The sequence below is a fragment of the Anoplopoma fimbria genome, chromosome 7, assembly GCF_027596085.1.
Source record: "Anoplopoma fimbria isolate UVic2021 breed Golden Eagle Sablefish chromosome 7, Afim_UVic_2022, whole genome shotgun sequence".
Classification (NCBI taxonomy): Eukaryota; Metazoa; Chordata; class Actinopteri; order Perciformes; family Anoplopomatidae; genus Anoplopoma; species Anoplopoma fimbria.
In genome coordinates, this window is record NC_072455.1 from 14,221,947 (window position 1) to 14,245,857 (window position 23,911).

General features: G+C 38.7%; 2 protein-coding genes across 5 annotated transcripts; one reads left to right on the forward strand and one right to left on the reverse strand.

The window, feature by feature from the left end:
• Positions 1 to 3,165: 3,165 nt before the first annotated feature.
• On the reverse strand, positions 3,166 to 18,463 carry LOC129093221 (up-regulator of cell proliferation-like). Of its 2 annotated transcripts, XM_054601161.1 has the most exons (5): positions 18,375 to 18,463; positions 14,424 to 14,483; positions 14,180 to 14,294; positions 14,003 to 14,062; positions 3,166 to 9,075 (listed from the first exon to the last, which is right to left on the reverse strand). In XM_054601161.1, exons 2-5 carry the CDS (start codon positions 14,427 to 14,429, stop codon positions 4,394 to 4,396), a joined length of 4,863 nt encoding a protein of 1,620 aa, XP_054457136.1. In that variant the 5' UTR covers positions 14,430 to 14,483; positions 18,375 to 18,463; the 3' UTR covers positions 3,166 to 4,393. The 2 variants fall into 2 exon arrangements, with proteins under 2 accessions (XP_054457136.1, XP_054457135.1); XM_054601160.1 differs by lacking the exons at positions 14,424 to 14,483; positions 18,375 to 18,463 and having other exon boundaries at positions 14,180 to 14,321.
• Positions 13,435 to 23,894, forward strand: pop7 (POP7 homolog, ribonuclease P/MRP subunit). Of its 3 annotated transcripts, none has more exons than XM_054601162.1 (2): positions 13,435 to 13,593; positions 22,708 to 23,894. In XM_054601162.1, the coding sequence occupies exon 2, from the start codon at positions 22,761 to 22,763 to the stop codon at positions 23,214 to 23,216; it is 456 nt and encodes a 151-aa protein (XP_054457137.1). In that variant the 5' UTR covers positions 13,435 to 13,593; positions 22,708 to 22,760; the 3' UTR covers positions 23,217 to 23,894. The 3 variants fall into 3 exon arrangements, with proteins under 3 accessions (XP_054457137.1, XP_054457139.1, XP_054457138.1); XM_054601164.1 differs by lacking the exon at positions 13,435 to 13,593 and adding an exon at positions 14,287 to 14,324; XM_054601163.1 differs by lacking the exon at positions 13,435 to 13,593 and adding an exon at positions 21,571 to 21,716.
• Positions 23,895 to 23,911: the final 17 nt, after the last annotated feature.

The window sequence follows — 23,911 nt, forward strand, 5'->3', positions numbered from 1 at the left end:
ATATATATATATATATATATATATATATATATATATATATATATATATATAAATGTTTAAGAGTTTTTATATATGTATATTTTTTGCCAACAAATCTCAGCAACTAAGGATGCATTGTCATAAAATTTGGTGCAGATATCCATGGTAACCAGATGAAGAGTTCACCAAGAGGTCACTAAAGTAATTTGGTGACCTCCTGACTTTTCCTGTTGCGCCATGATTTTTGGGTGAAACGTCACAACAACTGTTAGACAGATTGCCATTAATTTGTGGTTCAGACATTCACGTCATTGACCTTACCTCTAGCGTTTTCACCAGGTCAAATGTTTGGATTTGTCAGTTCACAGTGCCAGGTGTGTCGGCACACCTAGATCTTCATTTTCAGAATAACTTTGCAAGAGCAGTCTTGGTAAGGCCACACTGTTGATTCTTATCCTGTATTGCATGCAGTATTGGACTGAATAATTATCAGTACAGTTGCTTGATATTCTCTGCTGATACAAGGTAGTCTTGGACTCTCTTGCCTCTACTTTTTTTTCTTCAACCTTACTGTGGGTTTACTGTATCAGCAGTGATAACATAAGAAGCACAGGACTAACTTAAAGTTACAACATTGTCATGCCCAATGACAGCCAATGACAATGATGTAACTTTAAGTTAGTCCTGTGCTTTTTATGTTAAAACTCCTAAAGTTGGGGGCGGCTGTGGCACACCAGGTAGAGCGCTCGTCCCGCAACCACAAGGTTGGTGGTTCAAACCCTTCTACAGTCAACATGCCGAGGTGTCCTTGAGCGAGACAACTAACCCCCGGGTGCCTCTTAGCAGCCCACTGCTCCTCTGGGATGGGTTAAATGCAGAGAATTGTAATTTCCCCATTGTGGGACTAATAAAGGCTTAATTATTATTATTATTATGTTACATCATTGAATATGTGTAAATATTAATAAACAAAATATGCATATACATGGTAAGTTAAATCATTAATATCAGAGGTAATTGTTCTTACTGAAGTTACTGTAGCTATTTTCTGGTGGATGAACTTCCAACCAGAGACTCATTCCCTAATATTCAAATCCTAACTGTTCATGCAAGATACATTATTTGTCTAACAGGGTTCTGAGTATAACAACACTGTTAATATCAAACTTGATAACATAACGTATAAAGGTGTTCATGATTGTAATTCAATTGTTAGTTGTTTTTATTATGTGATCAGAGAAAGCATGCTCCTATTTATATGGGGACAAAACGTTTTTACTGTTATTCACAGTGTGTTACAACCAAGAATGGTAAAAGATTTCAAATACAAGTCGCCAGACAAGAAACATGTACTGTGCCTATGATATTCTATTATAAAAGGTTAAAAATCAAAGATTGAAGATTGTACAATAGGAGTTGTTTACCCAATCTACATTACATACTTTAGTTATTTAATTCTCCACACATCTGACCCAAGACTCCAACATGCTGAAAGTAACACACTTTTTAATGAGATTCATTGTTTTTCTACAAACAAAAACTTGAGCCACCAGAATAATTTGGAAGATCCTTTAATCAAATAAAAATGATACGTAAAGTGTCTTTATTGTAGTTATACTGTACAGTGCTACTATTGACCCTTAATGTGTAGGTGGAGGAATAAATGAGACAACATATTTAATACAATGTCAAGCTGCTTGTTTCCTGTACTTATGAAAGTACTTGTACTTACAAACCTGCAACTCTAAAACCCTGTTCTTCTGGATTGCTGCAGACAGGTTAACATGTAGGAGAGATTTTGTAAGCCCTCTGAAAGGGAAATTTGCACAATGTAAAACACCAAACAACTGATTTGGGTCTTCTACAGGAGGATAAATGCTGTGGAACAGAAGATGGACAGTATGCCAAGGAAAGGTGCACGCTGTGGGAAAGAGACTTTGGGAGGGCAATGGAAAAAGACTCACAGCCTTAAATGTAGAAATCAGAATCAAAAGAGAGGATGAACTAATCACGAGCAAATGAGGACATTCAAAGGCATGGCCGTCTTTCTACCCACAATGTTTGCCAGGAGGATACCTTGCTTATCTGACCTACGGAGGATCAAACATGTCTGATCAGACCCATATTAACCCTTTTGTACTCACTCTTGTGGATAAGGAGGCAGTGAAGGGTTGTAACGTCTTGCCACTGATCATTTTTCATGCCATTACAAAATTACTCTTTTTCCACTACTATGACCATTGCCCATGATCATGTGGGCATCATGTAGCACCATGATTCCTAACCAGGAAAGTCACTGTAGCAGAAATACGTCTTCACTGCACACCCCACACAACAGAGAGCCTAAAATTATGGAGTTAACTTTTACTTGTTTCCAATTAATATTAGGTATTACAATTTAAAGATTATAATTTAAGTCTGTGGCTTTATTGCTCGTTGTTTTGGGGTTGCAGTGGATGGAAAAACTTCTCTGTTTCTTTTTCCCTGCTTTTTTTCCCTTTTATTTTGAAATATATCTTGTGATCCAACAATACTGCGGATGAGAGGCTAGGAGCCCTGATAAAGTCAGCTTTGACCAGCTGACTGATGTAATGGTGTAGGGACTCGGCCTGTGATTCATGGTCAGGAATCTAAACTGAGACACTAAACAAAGTGCAGCCAATTAAATATTCAGCCACCTCACATGTAGCAGTGTTTACATGTAGCTACTTAATCACATGTGGGACAGACATGAGGGCTTTGATACCATACATGCCTCATAGAGAAATGAGATCACACAGGTGGTCTGACTTTTTCCCTCCGCACACTGTGTTGCATTGTGGTTATGGAGGTTGTGTTGACCTTACAGTGATGTGATGTAGCAGTGAAGAGCTCAGTGAAGAGCTTGCTCTAAACAGTTGAGAGATTGGTAAAATGTTAAGCAAATCTGATAAGTCCAGTGCACTTTAAGAGTCTGAAGGTCTGTTGTCTTGTTTTTTCATTCTTTGTTGGATTCAGAAACCCAAGACTTGAGACAAAGAAAAATGTTAAATGAAGGAATTTAAAAAAAGATGATTATTAAAAAAAAAGTATAGTAAAACTATATAAATAAACGCGGTGATGATATTTCTGTTTACTTTAGAAGTTATTATACACTGTATGCTGTGATTCTGAACTGGGAAACATTAAAGACATTCATAGCCAGTCTGACAGTTTTGTCTCTTTATTGAAACAGTAAACAGGAGTAATTAAGTATACATGTTAACAAGAAAGAAAGAAAGATATTTTGAATTATTTTAAAATGTAAATATGGGCAATCAGATACTTCAAAAAAACGTAAACAAAGCAATTATTGAGTAAAAAAGTTAACATATCAGACATGATAAAAAAAATTCTGTCCACATGAAGCGACCCCACACGAAAACACCCGCTTTTTTTAAACGGGTGTTTGCATTTTTCAACAGATAATTTACTGAAACAAAGATATTCTAAGTTCAGAGTAAAAATAATTACATATCACACAAAACTTTATCAATGAAAATCTTTCTGTCATGTATAAATGTAAAAAAAAAAGATGTAATGTAAAAAACACATAAGAACCAAATGATTCAAATATGTAAATATGTGGCTGAAACAAAAAAAAAAAGAAACATTGTACATTTGTTGTGAAAGACATAACATGAACTTAAAATGTAATATTTGGAGCCAAATACTTAAATGAAATTAAAAAAAAAAGACTTGATAAGCTTAAAAAGTTGAGATAAAAACATATTATACTCAATTAGATGAGAAAGACAACTTCCACCTTTGATCTTTCAATAGATTGAATATGTAAATGTTTTCATTCAGATACTTCATAGAAAGAAACAGCTGGTATCATACTTAATCAGATAAAACCTCTTTTTTATGATATTACGACAAAAGACTGAGTGGTGTTTTAAAAAAAGTAAAAGAAATGTTAGTACTTGAGATTGGATAATCAACAGAACAAAAACACTTAATAAAAAAGGTATTACTTTTAAATCACTTTGACATCTTTTCAGTGACAATATAGTGACAATCATCTTCCACAAAAACATTTAATTCAAAGTCTGATTAGTATGTTTCTAACTTGTGCCCCTAACATGTATATTGACTCAATATACCTATGTATAACGAAGTATTTACATTTTTTCTGATCAAAATAAACATAGTTGAAGGAGATTATTTTTATTAAACATGTTAAATGTGTCTTATATTTTCCTATTGTAAGCTATTGTGGTGAAATATATTTGTGTACTTACAATATCTTCAACCTTGATATCTCCTTATGTCATGTTCGTATTTGTGATTCTCCTCTAAATCATATAAAACAAGTAAGATCTAAATATCCATGAGAGGATAATGAATATGTATGAGTATGTGCACCTCTAAAACCACAAAGCATGAAGTTCTCTCACTTGATGTTAAAAGAGACTTTGATGCTTTCTTCTGCTTGCTTACATGTGATTTTTTTCCACGTTGCAGGAATGTCAGAAGGCTTTGCATTGAATGCTTGGGCAAAATGCTCGTTGAACTTCGCCAATACATATTTCCAGTAGTCTGATGCCTCAAGGCTTACATCTGGAACAATTTTCCAGTTTGGGTAAATGTCTGTGTAATTCTTGTAGGGGTACCATTCACCTTTTGTAGCTTTGCACCGAAAACGGTTGTCACTGATCACAGAGGAAGAGCATACGTCAGTGACAAGTTTTTCCGTCCCATCCCATCTGTATCTACCCAGAGCTTTTGGCCGATGTAGTGAAGTCCAGTGCTGAGTGTGGAATTTTCCTCCTGCCTCACAAGGCGCTGCGCAGAATGGACACTGTTGACCACATCCTATCAGTTTGGTGAAAAGCTCGTTCTGAGGATTTACATTTAGTTTTATTAGTTTCATTTGGATGTTTGTTTTTTTAAACTTCACTCGAAGCACTTGTGCCATGTCCTTCACACACTGAGTCAGCCAGTGAGCAAACTGTTCCTGGTCGGCGTTGTTCAGGATCATGAAAGCACCAAGAGCATCTTGGGAAATGACCAGTTTATCACCAAGTTCCTGACAGACATTTTTAATGAATGACTTCAAGTTGCCACACTTTTCTGTTTTAGCTTTGTTGACAGCATCATTTATGCTCTTGATGCTTGACAGAACATGTTTTTCCTCAAACTCAAACGTTGTAGACCCATTTGAGAAGCGCTCCACTATTTGGTTGAGTATCCATTTCTTTACATACTCCTCATAAGAGCTAACGTAGCTCAGATAGTTTTGAAAGTCATCCTTTGCTAGCAACTCCAGTAAAATTGAATACTGGAGGAACATTCGTGTGCTGAAATTCTGTTTTGTCAGCATTTCACCAATGATATCAGGACCCAAGGAACGGTTGACAAAGTCTTCGACTGCAGGCCTCAGGCAGCGATTCGTGAATTCTTCTGCCTTCTTTTGACACTGGTCTCGTTTATGGAACACATCTTTAAAATCAGTGCGAAACTTTTCCTTGTTTTGATTCAGACATCTGTAGGGATCATTTGCATGTATGAAATCCTCATGCATTTTCTGAAACTGTCTGGCTGCAATTCCACAGATGTGCTGTTTCAGGGAGACTTCAAACTCGATCTCTATCTTAACACTCTGATTGTTTTGCAGCCTTTCGTCAATCATGTGAAGGATCTCCTGGATGTAAGTGCCATGGTAATTGTTTTTTCTATCCATTTTTTCAGTCACAAACTGTGTGCAATTTGCAATGATCCAGTCCGCTAGTTTTTGTAAAGCCATTACCTGATCTTCATAGTTGATGAGCTTGCTGACTTTGTGTAGAAGCCGGTTGAAACGTCCATCCGCAGTACATTTGAAAGGCAACAGTCCACAATCTTTCAGCTCTTTTTGACTTAACAATTGACATGCATGACTTCCTTTGTGTGATAGATTGTCTCTCAGGCAGTGGGACACATATGTGGTGACATTTATGGTCTTTTGTTCAGGAAAGGAGAGTTCATTTACTGTTTTTTCCCACATCTTATCAAATTCTATGTCGAGCTCTTTGTCTGCCATCTTGACTTTTTTTCCCCGACATTCGTCTATCAATGCACACACTCTGTCTTCTAATTGTTTTGTGTGGTTCTCCTTGATTCTGTCAAGTTCTGTCATTCCCTGTCTGATGTCAGCTGCTACTGTGAGCTGATTGAACACGGAGCTCTCCATTTCTCGTCGAAGACTCTTTGCACTGCTTGCAAAGTCCTCTCTGTATCCTTCAACTAGATAGACATGACCCTCTGTTTGCTTGAAGTACTGTGCCAGATTTTCAAGAAGTTTTGTCTCCCATTTAGACAGCACTGTGCAAGCTTCCCTTTTTAACTGTGTGAGACATTCTGACATGTCAGATATCTCAGATTTCCCAGCAACTGTACCAAAGTTGTGAATCCTTGTTTCTGCATTTGTAACCCACGTGTACATTTCTTTTTTGAATTCCCATTCCCACTTGTTGAATTCTGTGCACAGCCTCATGTAGGCATCAGCCACCAGGCTGTTTCTGAAGCTGAAGATGAAGTTTTCATGCTTTACTGCATTCCAAAGACTTTTCATCCACTCTGTAAACTCCAATATATCATTAGCAGATGATTCACAACTTCCCAAAATGTGGATAATGTTCTTCTTGAGCTCATACACAGCTTCGCTGTACCCTGCATTGACTGGTGCCATTGGTGGGTTTCCATTCCAGAGTCCAGGAATGTACCAGTTCCCAGTGTCTGGATTGTACTCCATCACATCAGTGAAGCTGTTGTTCTCCTCTTTCTTTTCCATTTTGGCTGCTGCCTGGGTCATCTCGTTTAACTGTTGCAAGAGCAGTTTCCTGTCTCGTAAGTTCTTCTCATGGGCTGAAACGTCTGACACATTCTGGTGAACAAACTGACATTTGGGCTTTTTGCCCAACTCTTTCATCCTGAGGAAAGCATGCACAACTATCTGTAGGATGTCTTTCATTTCTGTTGAATTCTCCATTGCAATATTGATGATAGTGATATCACTCAGCCCCACAACAAGTGTTGCAAGCTCATTGTCGTGCTCATGGCTATTGTCTAGTTGTGCAAGCTCTGGTGACTTCAGGCCCTCGGTGTCAATGATCACCATGAAGTCACAGTTGAGTTCTTTTTTGACATCTTCATTGATTTTGATGAGCAACATAAAGGCACCACGAGTGCATCGACCACTGCTGACTGCAAACTGCACTCCAAACATGGTGTTGAGGAGAGTGGACTTCCCTGTGCTCTGAACTCCAAGAACTGTGACAACCAGTATCTTGCTCTTAGGAGACATCAAGTCATTGAGCTGAGAAAGAACGTCACTCACCCATCTGAGAGGTATGTTGGATGCATCTCCATCTACAAGCTCAAGGGGAAATCCATCAAGTAACAATTGTGCACATAGTTCGGGCAGATGCTGTAATTGTTGACGTGATAGGTTTGTTTCTGGAAGGGAAAGTGAAGCTTCATAGATCTGACCCATTTCACGGAAGAAGTGTTCAGTCCCCAATGAGCTGTTGGAGAGTTGTCTGTCAATGTCTTTGATTTCTTCTTTGTTTTCAGAATTTTTGCATTTTTCTTTGTACTGCTCCCTGAGATCAGACAATTTCTCTCGGGACACGTTATCGAGGTTCATTCGCATCCATTTCAGGAAATAGGACCTCTCTGTCCCTGGGCTTGATATTGCATTGATGAAATATGTCATTGCATTTGATATGTCATAAGAGTTTTGTTTTTGCCGAAGTTTTTTTTTCTGCATCTGAAGATCACTTTTGTAGTCTTCTATTTTTTCAGACCCAACATTTCGAAGCCGAAATTCTTCCTTCTCTAAGCGAGTCAGTTCCTTCCATATTTGGCCTTGCAAGGGCAGCTGAGCTTCTTTGTATTCAAGGATATCTTGAATTTCAGCAGTAATGGCATCTGCCTTTTGCTTGGCGGCCTGGCACTCTGAAGAATCTTCATCAACCCAGATTCCCAATTCATGCGCAATGTCAGCCATCTGCTCAATCCCCATCTTCTTTTTTGCGTCTTCAACTACACTGCTTACTGTTTTCTCCATTATTTTTACAAAGTCTGCATCATTCATTTGTTTAGTCTTCAAAAGGATGTTGCTGTTTGTCAAGCCCAACTTGGTTGCTACCTTTATTAGAGCATCTTTACCAGAGTGATTCATTTGATGATTCCCAACCAAGAAGATCTGTGCCTTGTGTTGTTGGTTGGTAAGCAGCTCACACTCAGAGTCCAAAGTGTCAAAGAACACAAAAACTGCTGCAGATGTCTGACACAAAAAAGAATATTGTGTTTCAAATGAAGCAATGTCCCCACGAAGGTTAGCTACAGCTACTGGCTCACTGAAGACATCCATGTTTTTGTTCCCACAAGGAAGATACCATGTGATTTCAACCAGTCCATTGGATATTCTCCTTGGACTGTCACCACACTCCATGTTAGAGTGAACAAAGGTATCATGGTACTGCTGAGAATTGCTCAGAAGCTTATTGAGGATCTCTGACTTGGACAAGGAGCACTCACCCAGTCTCACAAAAGATATCATTGGAAGTTCAGAGAGAACAATTCTGTCTTCAATAAACCCTTTGGATTCTGAAAGTGACTGAGGTCTGTACTTTTTAACAATGTCTCTCATGGCCCAAAGCATGAGTGTGCACTGCTTTGTGTCACAATTAGGAAGTAACAGAGGAACAGAAAACTGACACATAGACATTTTGAGTGCCATTTCCTGCCGCACAAAACCATCAGAACACAAAAAGAGAGCAGTGATTATGTCAAGGGGGTTTAGCCTGTCACCTAAATTTAGACTTTCCAACAGATTATCAAAATTTAACTCTGTCTTTCCTGATGCAGCACCAAAGTTTGACTCACATGCAGATGTACATTTTGAATTTCTAGCTGTCACATTAACCATCATTAGCTTCTTCAGAAAATACCATGGAAGATCTGAATTACACTTGGCAGGTTCATCAGTGACGGTCTTCTGGTCAATCTGAAGTATTGTGCTCAGGGATAGCTTCTCAGGGTAGAGCTGCTCCAAGCCCAGATCTTCCATTAAGGTCTCTAGTTGTGTCTCTGTGGATATGAAGATTTTTGTTATTAAAAACAAATCCGAAGTGTTTCCACAAAACATGCATCCAAAGTACATTGACCCATAGAATGTATGATGACATTTCTGGTAATGCTGCAAAATGCACAATTTTGCATCCTGCCTTTTCATTCAAGCTGAAGGAAACTGCAAACCTCCTCCTTGTTGTTTTTTTGTTTGTCTTGTGTGCACAAGATTAAGATAAAGTATTATCTTGTTTGGGCTTCGGGGGCTCCACGGTAGTCCACTGTTCTCCTATGTACAAACTTAAGTGTCACATATATATATCAACATAAGGTTAAAGTTCAACCATCAAATCATGCGGAATTGTTCAAATTGAATTCAGTAAATTGTTCATAATATTCAGTGTCTTTAGCTTAAAATCTAAAGCCCAACCAACAGTTAACTTTTTAAAAGCAGTGTATGTGAAGGCAGCAAATTATGCAGATAGACCAACAATTCATGTTATGTTGCACAGCAACATGTTGGTCAGTCAGTTGAGCAATTTTTCTGCCAATTGTATTGTATCCTCATGTATCGTAGACATAGTATGACCAACACATTCTCACACCCAACTTGTCAAGTACCCAAGCTTGATCAGTGCCCCTAAGCTTCCAACTATCACAGGCAGGTAAGTTTAGGTACAGAACTAACAATATTAGCTAGTAATGTGTCTAAGCTAAGAACTGACAAAATACATCAACGTTGACTTGTAGTTTCACACGGAGGGCGTACTCATGGGTGACGGTACTTATCTTATGTTTGTTTGACCCATTCGCAGCCCTCCCACCTGCCTGAAGCGAACTATCGCGCAATTTTAACAATGTCAGTTGCTTTGACTGCTTGGCAGGTGACTATATCCTTCTGTTGGACCTTCAGCCCAGCTGTGAAATCTGCCACAGCAATGCCTACGCCAGGCTAGTGCTGACTACGCAGGCCTCATGCCAATTCTTTGCTAGTTTGAGTACGGAGGAGCTCTGGCGAGAGCGGAGGCCTATACAGCACTTTGTGATGAAGGTGTAGTGGACGGATTTCTCCTTCTCTGCAACATTTGCCAGCAGCTAGAGCACTTTTTTAGGTCCTACCGGGCATCATTAAAACGGCGGCAGATCTGTGAGGCATCGAGATGCAGCTCAACACTTCATAGACATACGCTGGCCACACAAAACAAAGGCTTGTTCAGCACAAAAGGCAAATGCTGGCCATCCCTCCATCACTGCAATCAGACCTTGCATTCTGTTCCGTTGTAGGGGGTTTCCCTACAACGACATTAGCGTATCAATAAACACTGTCACGTCCCTCTCTTGATGCGGTGGGATCAGCCAATGTCAAGTTTTGGGTGGAAATTGGGGAAATCCTCTATTCCTCTACATAAACTGTTTGGAGCTGTCCACGTTACTGAAAGAGCTGAAGCACTTTGCCCCTCTGGGGAAAAACTGTCATGTCAGGGTGGGAGCAGCGTAAATCAACAGCTAACGATTTAATTGATTGAGTAGTGTACATCCCCAGGGTACAGAACTGTGTGGTGGACTTAATGTCTCTCGGAGGGCCATACCAAAACGAGTGGAGTCCATAACTTGTTCAGATGTTGGGGGACAGGTTAAGGCAGGTGATAGTGAATCTTTTCACCTCATGATGGAATGCACTGTGCATGCTGTGGTTCTCCATGAACACACAAGACCACCTTCCACCTAGAGTGGATACCTTCTCTAACCGACCTTGACCCAGACCTCTCCTTTGTAGGTTTAGCCCTCTGATTCCTCACCCATTCCTCACATTCAGGAAGAGAATTCAGGAGGAGAAAATTAATTCTGGTGGCAATGGCTGAGGGTCTGGCTGATGAGCAAGAATTCAGAAGTCCAGTCCACATGTCAAAGTGTCCATCGGGGAAGATACTGAACCCCAAATCTCTCCCGGATATAAATATGCGTGAATGTCTAGATCATGTTGGGCAGGTGGCAACATGTACAGCAGCCTCTATCAGCAGTGTATGTATATGGGTGAATGTTAACATGTGTTGTGTAAAGGGCTTAGTGGTCGGAAGACTTTAAAGGCGCTTTTTAAATGCATCATGTTGTAGGTGGACATCACAAGTGAGATAAGGCTGTGACACTATTTGAAACTTTTCTTGAACTTTTTATTCAACTTAGTTTTTTATGTGTTTTTGCTCTTTGTTTGGCAAATGAATTGCACTCGAAATAGTGTGGGGAGCTGGAAAGAGAATCTGTAACCATTACTGTACAAAAGCATAATTTAAGAGTACAGCCTGACTGATACAGTATTTTCTGGGGTCATAGGGGAAAAAAACCTTTAACCTCATAAAATGGCCACATGGTCGCTCTTCCTGAACACAGGTAGGTATGCTTCTCAGTAGTCGTGTTTGAATGGCGTGTAGCAGGGATCCGGAGTGTATATATTTTCCTTGTGGCTCTGTGAGTATGTTGACATAAGTCAAGCATAATGTGCGACCTGTGAGCGGTCGAGCCAGAAGCAAGATACACGATGGGCCTACCTGCCTGCTTGGTGCTGGACCGAGTAGTTAGTAGATAATAGTTTGGGTTAATTTTTTTTGACGCTGTATTTTCATTATGGTGACTAGTTACTGTACACTCTATTGGACAACGCTGGTTACTTTTTAGGAGCAATAGATTATTTACATGTTTGTATCATACTGTATGTGGATTATTTATAAAATATCAATATTTCATTCTTTTAATATCACGTCAATACAGCTATTCATTCAAAGGAACTTTTTATTGGCTGTAAAAAAATGATTTTCAGTGAAAATAGTTTTTTGTGTAGAAACTTTTCTATTTTGGCAGTCTTTTAAAAGTTGTGATGAACATTTATGTCACCAATCGTTGTAATTTATTGTGTTGGAAAAGTTTTTTATTCAAAGGTTGTGCAAACTGTAACTCTGAACAACCCATAATCATCTTAAATTTCCATTCCACCTCATTTTCGTCAGCACTAAAGAACTTATTTTGTTTTAAGCAATATGTACAGGTCAAAACCTGCCATTATCTATCGAAATCAAATTGCACATATAGCTTGCGTAACCCGACATCAGCCAATTTGTGTTAAATTAGTGGAAGCTGGTAAAAATTGCCGACAGACAGTTTGATATTTTAACTGGTATAAGTGATGGCCAGCGCAGGCTAAAAAGAAGGTCCATGTATCATCTGATCATTCAATTATTAATTAAATCCGGAAAACAAAAATCTGAAAAACTTTAAAACTTCATAATTACGCTGATTTTTTTTCTGGTTTTGTAGGCTGTAAAAAAAATTATTTGACGCTGTGATTTCTTGTTTTAGTCTTGAAATAGGTAATCTAGTGAACAAGAACACAAAAAACAATAAACAAGTCTTAATTATTTTTTTCTGTTATTTTGTTTTGTAATATTTCTCCTCTGTGCCCATGAAAATTAAGGTAAATATGAAGGAATTTGAGAAAAATACATTGGAAAAGTTAATCAGGTGTTTGTTGCCTTTGTGTGTGTGATGTTTGTTTGTGGTGACATTTAGTTTAGTATTTACTAACTCCCAATATTTTCTCACTTCCAGAAGACTTCCTACTTTAAATAATCCCTGTACAGACAACTACGATTTTGGGTAATTTACATAATCCCTTGCAGTGTGGATTTATTTGTGGTCATGGTGCTGACTAGTGATGGTTAGGGTCACAAATAGAACTGGTTCACCAAAAGTTCTTAGGCTTTGGAAAGGCATCCAGGGTGGGTTACTATACTCTCTCACCAAGTCATGCAGAAATTATTTTACAGGTATAAAAGGAGAAATATACCATATTCATAGCATTAACATAGCAGAAAAAAAGTACTAGGTATGTAAATATATAGTGGAGTAATGTCTACCTGTGCAGAGAGTGAAGTCACTCTCCCTCTGTGTGTGTTGTAATCTGATCTCTCCTTGCTTTGTTTTATAGCCTGGGCGACCAAACATGCTTTTAGTGCATGTGATCGTACATGCACACCAGAGAAACATTACAAAACAAAACAACAGAAAGACTGAATTAAGACTTGTTTTTTGGTTTTCATTTTTATTCGATTACCTGTTTCAATAACGTTAACAATAGTAATTTTTTTCATTTTTTTCAATTAACAACTGGGCTTTTTTTGACTGGATAGATCATGTTAGTTCCTACTGTGAGATTTCCTCATGGTTTTCCAACATATTTTGTATAGTGTCCCAAAGTGTTCTGTCTGTGTTGGTCTGTTCTGAAAGGACGGTTTGGAGAGCCTCTCCAGGTTGAGTTCAAATGCAGTTTTCAACCTACAGCAACTTCAGAAGTCTGGCTTCATCATAAAACCTGCTGTGAATTCCATTCCTTACATGGCCCTCCTGATTGGAGTAAGTGACTCCAGGTGTGCTCAGGTATACACAGGTGGAGACTGATTACTGCAGCTCAAGTTCAGCCAGTTTACAGGAGACTGACCTGGCATCCAAATGTCTCTGGTGCTGCTTCCATAATGAGTTACTGACAATGTAAGTCTCTTTCTGTGAACTACATTGTGTGATAAAAGCTGTTACCATTCATTTGATAACATAACTATCTTATCTATGGATAGTTTGATATACTGTATTGTCCTTGGATGTATGCTGTTGTTTCCTTGATTATACAACAGATACCATGAGATGAATGGCGATGGTAATCGGTCAACTTTACCGCATGCATTCAAATGGCAACTCTTTTTATATTTTTATTTGAGGCTCTTTAGCGGTTAATCTACCCCATAACCAGATATCATGTAAAAAATGACACTTTGATTAGGTATATGTCAGTAAACAATGTATGGCCACATTTCAAAGTCCACAGAATGAGTGTAATTTAGTTGGTCACAGATGATTTCAATAGATTTTACTTGGCGATTACAAATGATCAGCTTTTACTTACTTGTGTGGACAGGATTTATGTTGACATGGCAGGCTGCCATCTTCACAGTGGGTCTTGGCCCTGTGGAAATTAAAACAATAATAATAATATAATAACTAATTGTTTTAATTAAAGCCACTTATGGACTGCACATCATTTAGTGCTTTGCTGCTGAACAGTAGACAGTTTAAAGCTGACCTTTAGTACACTTGTTTTGTTGACCGTCACCCTCGCTGTTGGACCATTGCATTGATGGAGTGTCCTCTTCTCCTGCACGGTAAAGATCATCAGATGAATCTTCATCACTGGGTCCCTTGATGAATAAGAAAACAGACATTTTCAGGTTTGATGAATCAACTCATAATCCCACACATATCGGTTAATAAGATAGTATTTCCATTTAATTTTCTTATTGTTGTAGATGTACAAACAGGCTATGTACCTCCATTGTGGGTTGTCAGTCACCCCACACTTGGTTTGGGATTATTCAAACGGCTTCTCACTGAAAGTAAAAAAAGAGACAAGTATTTAAGGCTTTATTGGCCGAGTACTATAATAAAGTTTAAAACACCTTGCGGCCTTCTTGACTGCAGTATGTAAGAGTAACTGCACACTTTAACATGATTTTTGTTGAGTCGACGTGCAATAAAAGAATATCCGGCCCCACCTTCTCACCTCTTCCCACAGCGCCTATTGTTTTTATATCGTGAGGTGTTTGAACAAACAAGTAGCATACATTAGACTGCAATTTAAAGAAACATTTTGCAGTTGCAGACTTTACTTTTAATGATTTATTGGGAAGATTCTTCATAACATTTACAACACCAACTATACTGTGGTTTGGCAATAGTGTTGTAATTAGTTCTCAGCGCTCCATCTTGAAGGATGTCCCAATTTCTTTTAAATGCTTATAGAGGAGCAAGGAGGCTAACCGGAGGAGCAATAGGTGAGGTTACACCAGCGTGATCTTGTGTCTTTGGCACCCATGACGTATAAAAGAGGCGTTGGCATAATGAAAAGCATCCTTTGTGTCTCACTTCCTCGTTATTGCTTGATGGCATGTGGATATATGCACTTGAAATATTACTACAATAATGATAATAATAGCTTACTTTATTTAGTTTCTCAATCAAAATGAATGAATATATCATAAATTGGCTATCCCTTGTACTGGCTACTGCGGTCAAAAAACCCAGTCAAGCCCTCCATGTTGGTTTGCAGTCGTGTATGTACTAGGCATTACGGTAAGTCCTTGTAAGAACTGACTTTAAATAAGAGCAAACTTCCTGGGAAGGTGTTAGGGCCTTTAACATTCATTCAGTAAGTCAGTCAATAAATCTGTCAATAATATAATTGGATAAGTTAAAACAGAAATGCATACATTAATAAAACAAAATGAATGAATAGAAAATAATACATTTAATGAATGATAACTCAAAAACATGAATAATGACCTCCTGCAAACTGATTTTCAGATATGTAATTCCAATTGTGTGACAACTTACTCAAACATATTAATAAAGGCTACTTTTCCAAAGACCAATATGACTTGAAAATGACAGTACACTACATCAAATTTAGGAAATTCAAGGTTACACCGAGTGAATAGTTTACCTTGGGATTAATAGTAGACCACCTCAGTTTCACAGAGATACTATCAGGACATCCTGATTTTAGATTTTTTTTTAAAAGCTGTTTAAAATCTCAATCATGAGCCAACTTTTCAAATTGAATCATTTCAGATTAAATTTAAAAAGAAATGGCCTATAGTTAAGAACTGATTTCCCTTCCGATTAATACCAGAATCCCTCAGAGTAACCCTCCGAAATAATCAGGACATTCTGGCGTTGATTTTCAAAATGAAAGCCCTTTAAAATCTCATTCATGAGATAAAATCTCTCTAAATTTAACATTCGATTTAAAAGGAAACCGCCAAAAGTCATGGACTGATCTCATTTCAGATCTATATCAGACCACCTCAGTGTCACCCAGAGAATATTATAACATTCTGATGTAGGATTTCAAAATTAAAGCCCTTTTTAAAATCGCAATCATGAGCTAATTATCCTCTGAACTGAGATTAGAATGAAAAGGAAACAGCCTATTGTCATATACATATATAGTTGAGAATTTTTTAATAGAACCATTTGAAGATTATGCATTATTAAATAACATAATCTGTCTGCATCACTCATGCAATTTTATTTTTATGAATAGATAGCATTCATCCAGTAGGCACATTGCTTTTACATTGCTTTTACTGCTGGGATTCCTCCTTAAATCCAATTGATCTCCACTGCCTTTTGCACAATTTGTGGGGAAAAAAGCTTGTTAAAATAGTTGCAACTTCCTTTTAAATCTGAACTAAAACTAGAGGTAAATTGGCTGACTAATGAGATTTTCAATGGCTTTGATTTGCAAAAACTACATCAGAATGTGCTGGTGTTGCAAAAGGTTCCTTCCGAAGTGGTCTGCTATCATTCTCAGTTGAAATTAGATTGTAACTATTGACTATTTCTTATTAAATGTTATCGGAAATTAGAGATAAATTGGCTCATTTATGTGATTGAAATTAGCTCATGAATGAGATTTTGAAGTACGACATACGACAGAATGTCCAGTATGTCCAGATATTCTCCGAACTACACTCTGATGTTGTCTATTATTCTGAAAGGAAATTAGTTTGGAACTAAAGACCATTACTTTATAAATATAATCCGAAATTAGGAGGAGTTTGGCTCATGGATGAGATTTAAAAGGGGCTTTTATTCTGAAATTGTACATAAGAATGTCCTGATATTCTTAATTGGTCTGCTATCAATTACAAATGTAACCTTGAAATTGCTTGTTGAGTTTGATGTAGTGTACTGTCATTATGTCTTTGTAGTCTTTATTAATATATTTGAGTATTCACACTTAAAGTATTATTGTTTTATTAAGTTATCATTCATTAAATGTGTATTTCTTCATCTATTCATTTTGTTTTATTTATTTGTTTTTAAGTATCTAGCAATTGTAATGTTATTGTCAGACTTATTAACTGACTAATTGTATAATTGTGACATGTCCCATCACCTTCACCGGAACGTTGCTCTTATTTTAAAGCCAGTGTTGACACGCTCTTACCGTAATGCCTAGTATATACGCGTACCGCAAAACAACGTGGGGCCCAGTGTTGCCAACTTAGCGACTTTGTCGCTGTATTTAGCGACTATTCAGACCCCTCTAGCGACTTTTTTTTTTTTTTTAAAGCGACTAGCGACAAATCTAGCGACTTTTTCTGGTGTTATTGGAGACTTTTGGAGATTGACGTGACAGCACGTATATGAAAGCCGCGAGGCTGCTGTGAGTCTCATGTCAGAGCAGAGAGGGGACACACAGAGCAGAGAGGGGAGCACCAGAGGGGCAGAGCAGAGAGGGGGACACACCCCGAGCAGAGAGGGGACACAGAGCAGAGAGGGGACACCACTGAGAGCAGAGAGAGAGGGACACAGAGCAGAGCGAGCAGAGGGGACACACCAGAGCAGAGAGGGGACACAGAGAGGGGACACACAGAGCAGAGAGGGGACACACCGAGCAGAGAGGGGACACACCGAGCAGAGAGGGGACACACAGAGCAGAGAGGGGACACACAGAGCAGAGAGGGGACACACAGAGCAGAGGGGGACACCCGAGCAGAGAGGGGACACACAGAGCAGAGAGCAGAGCAGAGAGGGGGAGCAGAGAGGGGACACACAGAGCAGAGGGGACACACAGAGCAGAGGGGACACACAGAGCTGGGTCCCAATCCAGCGGCTGCATCCTTCGGAGGGTGCATTTGTAGACCGATTACGTCACAGCGGCCGCGACGGGGCAGTCCCATTTCGTCGACTCCTTCTAATGCGGCCGACAAATGCAGCCTACTTCTACCAGATTCGGAGGATACAACTGATTCTTCGCGGCCCAACATATCCCAAGATGCATTGCGTGCCGGTGAAGTTTTTTAATTTTTTATTTTTTTTTTTTTTTTTTAATCGACATGGCGACTAGTGCACCAGCAGCGGGAGAACGTCATTTAGCGATTTTTAGGACAGCCAATAGCTACTTTCATTACTGGGGAGTTTGCAACACTGGGCTCGACCGCAGTTACTGATTGGTGCTGACAGTAGGCCTATGGCATGAATAATCTAATTAATGTATTTAAAGAACAAATGGCTGAATAGCTCGACATTCGCTCGTGTGTGAACGATTCAGTGTTAGTTATTACGTCAAAGGTTTAGGTTGATCTGTCAAAAAAATACACAACGTTTCATCTATGTCTGAGTCTGCATTATAGGCTGAGGTTGTCTCCGGTCCTCTCATTCGCCACATCCCGTTAAAATCACTAACAAAACAAAAGCAAAGAGCCACCCACCTTTTGTAGAAGACATGTGTCCATTGCAAAATATCAACCTTTCTATGCAGAAGTTTCTTCTCAGAGCAGTATTTCAGCGTGTGCCCGGCACGCGGAGAGCCCGAGTGAATAAATGGACCGTTGCAGACCTCGTTTTATAGAGCTGGGTGAAGTCACTTTCTCTTTCGGTTTCCACAAATATACAGTTTCATGATCACGTGGTTTCTCGGAATCGAAGATTCTGCAGTAGACTGCATTATAAAACTTGAGCACCACCTGAGACTGCTTCAGGCACATCGTTGTTTTTCCTGCTCTGCTGCACAGTAGACACATTGTTGGGAAATAAATGGTGAGTCCATGAGAATCACCATGTTTACACATTTTCCTCATAATTTTTTTTTATCATGCAGATTTCAGTATTACATTAAATTACATTGCACATATTTTATTTAAAATAGTTATATTTTGTTTGTCTTATTTTCCTTTTTAATCTTTAGTTGTTGTTTTTTCTCAGTGCTTTCCCCTCTTTGGCCACACCCAGGCCCTTGAGAGGAAACAAAACAACCCCAAAAAAGAGATATTTAGTTATTTTGAATAGCTATTGGTCAATTACCAGGGAAGGCATTGTTTATAGTTTTTCAAGGTTTTTTTTATTTTTCCAGTAAAATGTTTTTGTAGTTTCATTAAGTGGGTTGAACCATGTGGAGGGAGGGATGGGTGATAATAGGGCTGCCAGATTCCAGATCTCTTTTTGGAGAGTGGCAGTAGTGTTTATGTGGCCCAATTAACGAAGTAGTTTAAGATTTTAGAGACTCTTCTGAATAGTTTCATGTTCTCTACTCGTGAAACTTGTGGGTTCCGTTAAGTAGTGATTGACTCTTGGAGTCCAAGTTCATGTAGAATAGCAAATGAAAGGATCAATAGCCATCTCTGCATCTTTTATAGTTTCCTCATTGTTGAGTTAAATGATGAATATGTTTAATAGCATGTGTGTGATTATATATGTGTCTGCCTGTGATGAAAGGTATTTGATCAATATGTTTTAGAGATGGAGAGACTGCTGTAGATGATGACTGTAATGTTTGCAGTGTTTTCTAAAGTGGAATTTTACTAGATTCTACGGGTTCTTTGTCATTCTGAAGAACAGAATGGTGGTGGAGGACTGGAAGTACTCCAGGACCATCCTATTTAAAGGGCCATCACTGGAGGAGGAACCCTGTGTGGTTGGGAACCTCATTCAGTTAAGAAGGACAGGTTTGGGACCCTGGCCCCAACACTCTCAATTTGGATGCCAATATGACCCCTATAGTACACTAAAAGCACACAACTATATTTAAGCATCAATCTGACAATCTGAGCCGGCCGCATTAGTGAATAACGTAACATTGAACAACACTACTTTAACCTTAGCAAGTAGCAGGTTTGTTGGCCAAATTCATATCCAATCAATTACCGCTGTCAGCCTATCCCAGGTGAAGAGCACTCTTACCTTAAGTAACCAGTTTTATTAGTTTTTCTTACAATGAAATGAAGATTAAAGATTACAAAAATGAATCGTACATAAAGTTAGCCTTCTCTAGGACTTCAAAGGAAAACACAAAATTCCTCAAAAGCCAAAAGTTCCAACATTAAAAGCCTAAAAAGAACAGAGCTCTTGTTGTCTCCCCCTATTTATACATTTTCACTTGGAGCATCTTTCGCCTCCAGATCCATACATATGGTAGACGACTAAACATTACCCTAATCAAACAATAATACTGTTTACGTAGTCTTACAAGATTACAGTCTTGTTATTTAAGTTGGCACTTATTTGTTAGCCCTCCTGCAAAGGTTCCCGTCAGGCCTTCATTGGTGGAACATCAGTCAGGATGTTTCTCTAACAGTTAGCATTGTTGCAGTATCTGCACTTCCAACCTGTTTCCGATGCTGACTCTGACAATGATCAGGCCAGAGTTAGTTAAACTAAGATTACCGTTTTACTTAGACTTACCATTCAGTATGCGAAAAGGCGCATAGAGTATTACATTTTTCTATAATAATTGGCTTTGTGTGCTGTCCCCTTTTTTGCTTCTTGTAGGATGAATATGAGATCATTTTCCACCAGATTACTGTTGTTACAGTTTCTAGAGTAATATCGGTTAGTTCTAGAGAGTTGTTTATGTCCATGAAGGATGCCCCTCTCTCCTTAAAAATGTCTTGGTCTTGAAGCAATGAAATATTGAGGCGCCATCTGGAGGCGTGTTTATGGAATTGCTTAATGTGGCGATTTAAGGAGATGGAAGCATGATCATGTATTACAATTTATGAATCTGTTATGTCTTTGTGTGATTGATTTCCATTTAGAGAGATTTCTAAACAAGAGAAGAAGGAAAACATATGTAAATACATTTACTGTTGAATAATTAGTCCTCAACTTTAAACTCCCACATAATGTCTTGATGGATTGCCATTTCCTGCTAGCTAACTGCTCTTCGGCTTATTTCTGGGTTGAGAACTGTGTAAAAATCCCTACCAATGATAATTTAGAAGTCTGTGACATTATTTTAGGATGTGTAGATATGTTATGGTCAGATTAATAGTTAATTGATGTATATAATGGATCTGCTGTCTAAATTGGTAAGAGAGATATCAGTTTAATTTCATGATTTTCAGATTTTCATGTTAATCAAACAACCAAACTTTTCTTGAATAATAGCCAGCAGAGAACTAAATTCTAATGACTTAGTTTTTGTATATTTTTATTTACATTATTTGGTTAGTGTTTATAGGTCATTTTCTGTGCATGTAGCATAGAAGGGGCTACAATTGCATAGGTATGTGCGACAGTGTACCCATGATGGAAGTGGGAATACATTAAAACACCTGGTGTATCAAAGATGGGATGCCATATTCTTTTCCTTGACAAGATGTTTTTTTTTATTGAGCTATGTCAATTTTATTGCTACAATTCTGATTTTTTTTCTTAGCATTAATATTATTGTTATAACTATTTTTATTATTAGTGGCAAGTTGGAGTATTAGACTAGAATTTGATATCTGACAGAATACAATAAATCCCACTTTTAGAGAGGAGAAAGATTCATGGGACTTTTGATATTTGAATCCTAAATTATTCTGAAATCCTGTATGTAATCCTATGTCACGACCATAGGTAGCGACATGCTCATGGACAGGCTGCCAAGTTTAGTGTGTGACTTCTGTTTGAGGAGAATGACAGAGGTAGAGTACTTCCGGGTCACACAGGAAATAAACAGCTAGCACTAGTTGGCTAAAGCGAATGCCGCGGTTTCATTAATGCAACACAACTTAAGATAATAGCGATGATATAAGGTGTCTTTTCCTTCTTAAAATCAGCTTCTGAAGGTAAGTGTGCTCATCATATGTATGCACTACTCATGCGTCGCCGTAAAGCTAGCTAGCTTAGCTGACTCACTGCTCATGGGCTCAGTAGCGTTAGCTTGCTAATGTGTAATGGCCCAATTTGTCACCCCAGCAAGTTACTCAAAAATTCAGTCACATAGCGTTTTTATATTTGATTTAAACCTCTGTGCAAATGTTTTACCAGTAGTGGAAGACAACACATATGTGAGACCAATAATATACAGGCGAGAATGCAACCTGCTGCTGGATATGAGGCAAAAAACAACCTGTCTATGTTTTCCTAAATGTTGCGTGGTGACCGCTATGTGACTGAATGTCAAACATATGAAACATATACTAATGTGGCTCATTGTCTAGATGTCTCTATAGTTGGGTTTACTTACCAGGAACTGGACATCTTTTCTGTTTCTAAAGCAAAAGTTCTCGTTATGTGCCTCTTGCTGCTGATGTTCTTCACATTACCATGAATTCATTCTATTAGAAGTGTAGTAGTCTAATAATATGGGATTTCTTAGGTAATGTTTTTTAATTGTAGTATTCCTTTGTAGTAGTTCTATAGGGATGTTATTAACAGTTATTATTATCAATCAATCGGCTTATTATATTCCCGATTAATCCTTTGGTTTTAGAAATGTTCTAAATGTGTGAAAAATCACCATTTCCTGAAGCCCAGAGTGGAGTCACCAATTGTATGGTTTTGTCCAACCATAAGAATTACTGCAGGATTTAAAAACTACTCGGTGATACGTTGCTTTCCTTTGTCTAATGGGTTGTTACCTTGAGTTATGTTTGGGATTTGGACTGGTTGTAGATGTTAAAGATATTTCCAAATGATGGGAATTGTTTAATATTTACTTACTTCTTATATACCCTATGCAGCAGATGACGAGATAATGTTGCAACCCAAATAAGATATCTGTTTTGTTTGCTGGAAGGTATCATGAACATTTCATTAACTACTTTATTTTGGCAGCTTGCTCGTTTGGCCCAAGCTGCTGCCTAAACCCCATATATCCACTGGAAAACATGACAGAGCCACGCAACCCAGGAATGTCCTCCGTGCCTCAGACAGCCCCAGTGCACACTGACCCCACCTCTCCGGCTGTAGAGATGGACCCAGTGGAGTACACCCTTAGGAAGCGCCTCCCCCGGAAACTCCCAAAGAGACGGAACGACGTCTACGTCAACATGAAGACTGATTTCCGGGCTCAGCTGGCACGCTGTCAGAAGCTGCTGGAAGGTGGGGGTCATAAGGAGATCTGTGTACACGGCCTGGGCCTGGCCATCAACAGGGCTATCAACATTGCCCTTCAGCTGCAGGCAAGCAGCCAGGGGGCGCTGCAGCTGGCAGCCAATACTTCCACGGTGGAGCTCGTGGACGACCTGGAGCCTGAAGATCCTGATGAGGCCGGGGAGCCAATGACGCGCACACGCAACAACTCGGCCATTCATATTAAGGTTTACTACCCTGACCCGCAGTGAGCTGAATAGAAGTGTGTCAGGCACAGACTTTCCATAAGTCTTCAAGTCCTATTTGTTCCCTCATGATTATAACATTGTCGTCTGGTGGGACTGTGTGTGTGTGTGTGTGTGTGTGTGTGGAGACCTATGAGGACAGCAGCAGAGAACTGCAGAATGGACAATGTGTTGGCTGGACGGTATTCATTAAGCTGTGTTGGAACACTCCAAAAAGGAAAACCTTGGTTGACTTAATATATTGAGCTTGTTTGTCTTGTGATTTGTAAATTGCAAATTGTTGCTGCTGTTCCTTTTTCACTTTGCATGTCTTGAAGCAGCAGAAGTGTTTGCCAGGTTAAACCTCAGTATCATTTAAATACTTGTAGACATGGCTGTGCCAGAAGTGAATGTATAAGTGTCTTTATTTTTAAGGCCCAACTAAGGGACTGTTCAAGTGTTTACAGTTTCTTATCTGTATCTTGTCATTCATACAAATTATTAGAAAACTGAAGAAGCTTAAATTTCAAACATGTGTTGTTGTAAATGTCCACTAGATGTCAGCAGTCTAAATCTATTTAAATTTGGTTTCAGAACGTTGAACTGCTGGTGGTTTTCATGTTTAAAATGAATATGTGATGGACAGTTTTTAGGAAGACAGTGTATTTGATTTGTGGACAAGAAATAAATTGTATTAATAAAATATGCTGGAATGTATCTTT

Bases quoted from the DNA above. Each gene is read 5' to 3' on its own strand.
- pop7 (XM_054601162.1), top strand. From the start codon at position 22,761: ATGACAGAGCCACGCAACCCAGGAATGTCCTCCGTGCCTCAGACAGCC.
- LOC129093221 (XM_054601160.1), bottom strand. From the start codon at position 14,318: ATGTCTGTTTTCTTATTCATCAAGGGACCCAGTGATGAAGATTCATCT. The intron at 14,063-14,179 runs GTCAGCTTTAAA...TAATTTCCACAG, and splicing joins ACAAAACAAGTGTACTAAAG to GGCCAAGACCCACTGTGAAG. The intron at 9,076-14,002 runs GTAAGTAAAAGC...TCATATCCACAG, and splicing joins CATAAATCCTGTCCACACAA to AGACACAACTAGAGACCTTA.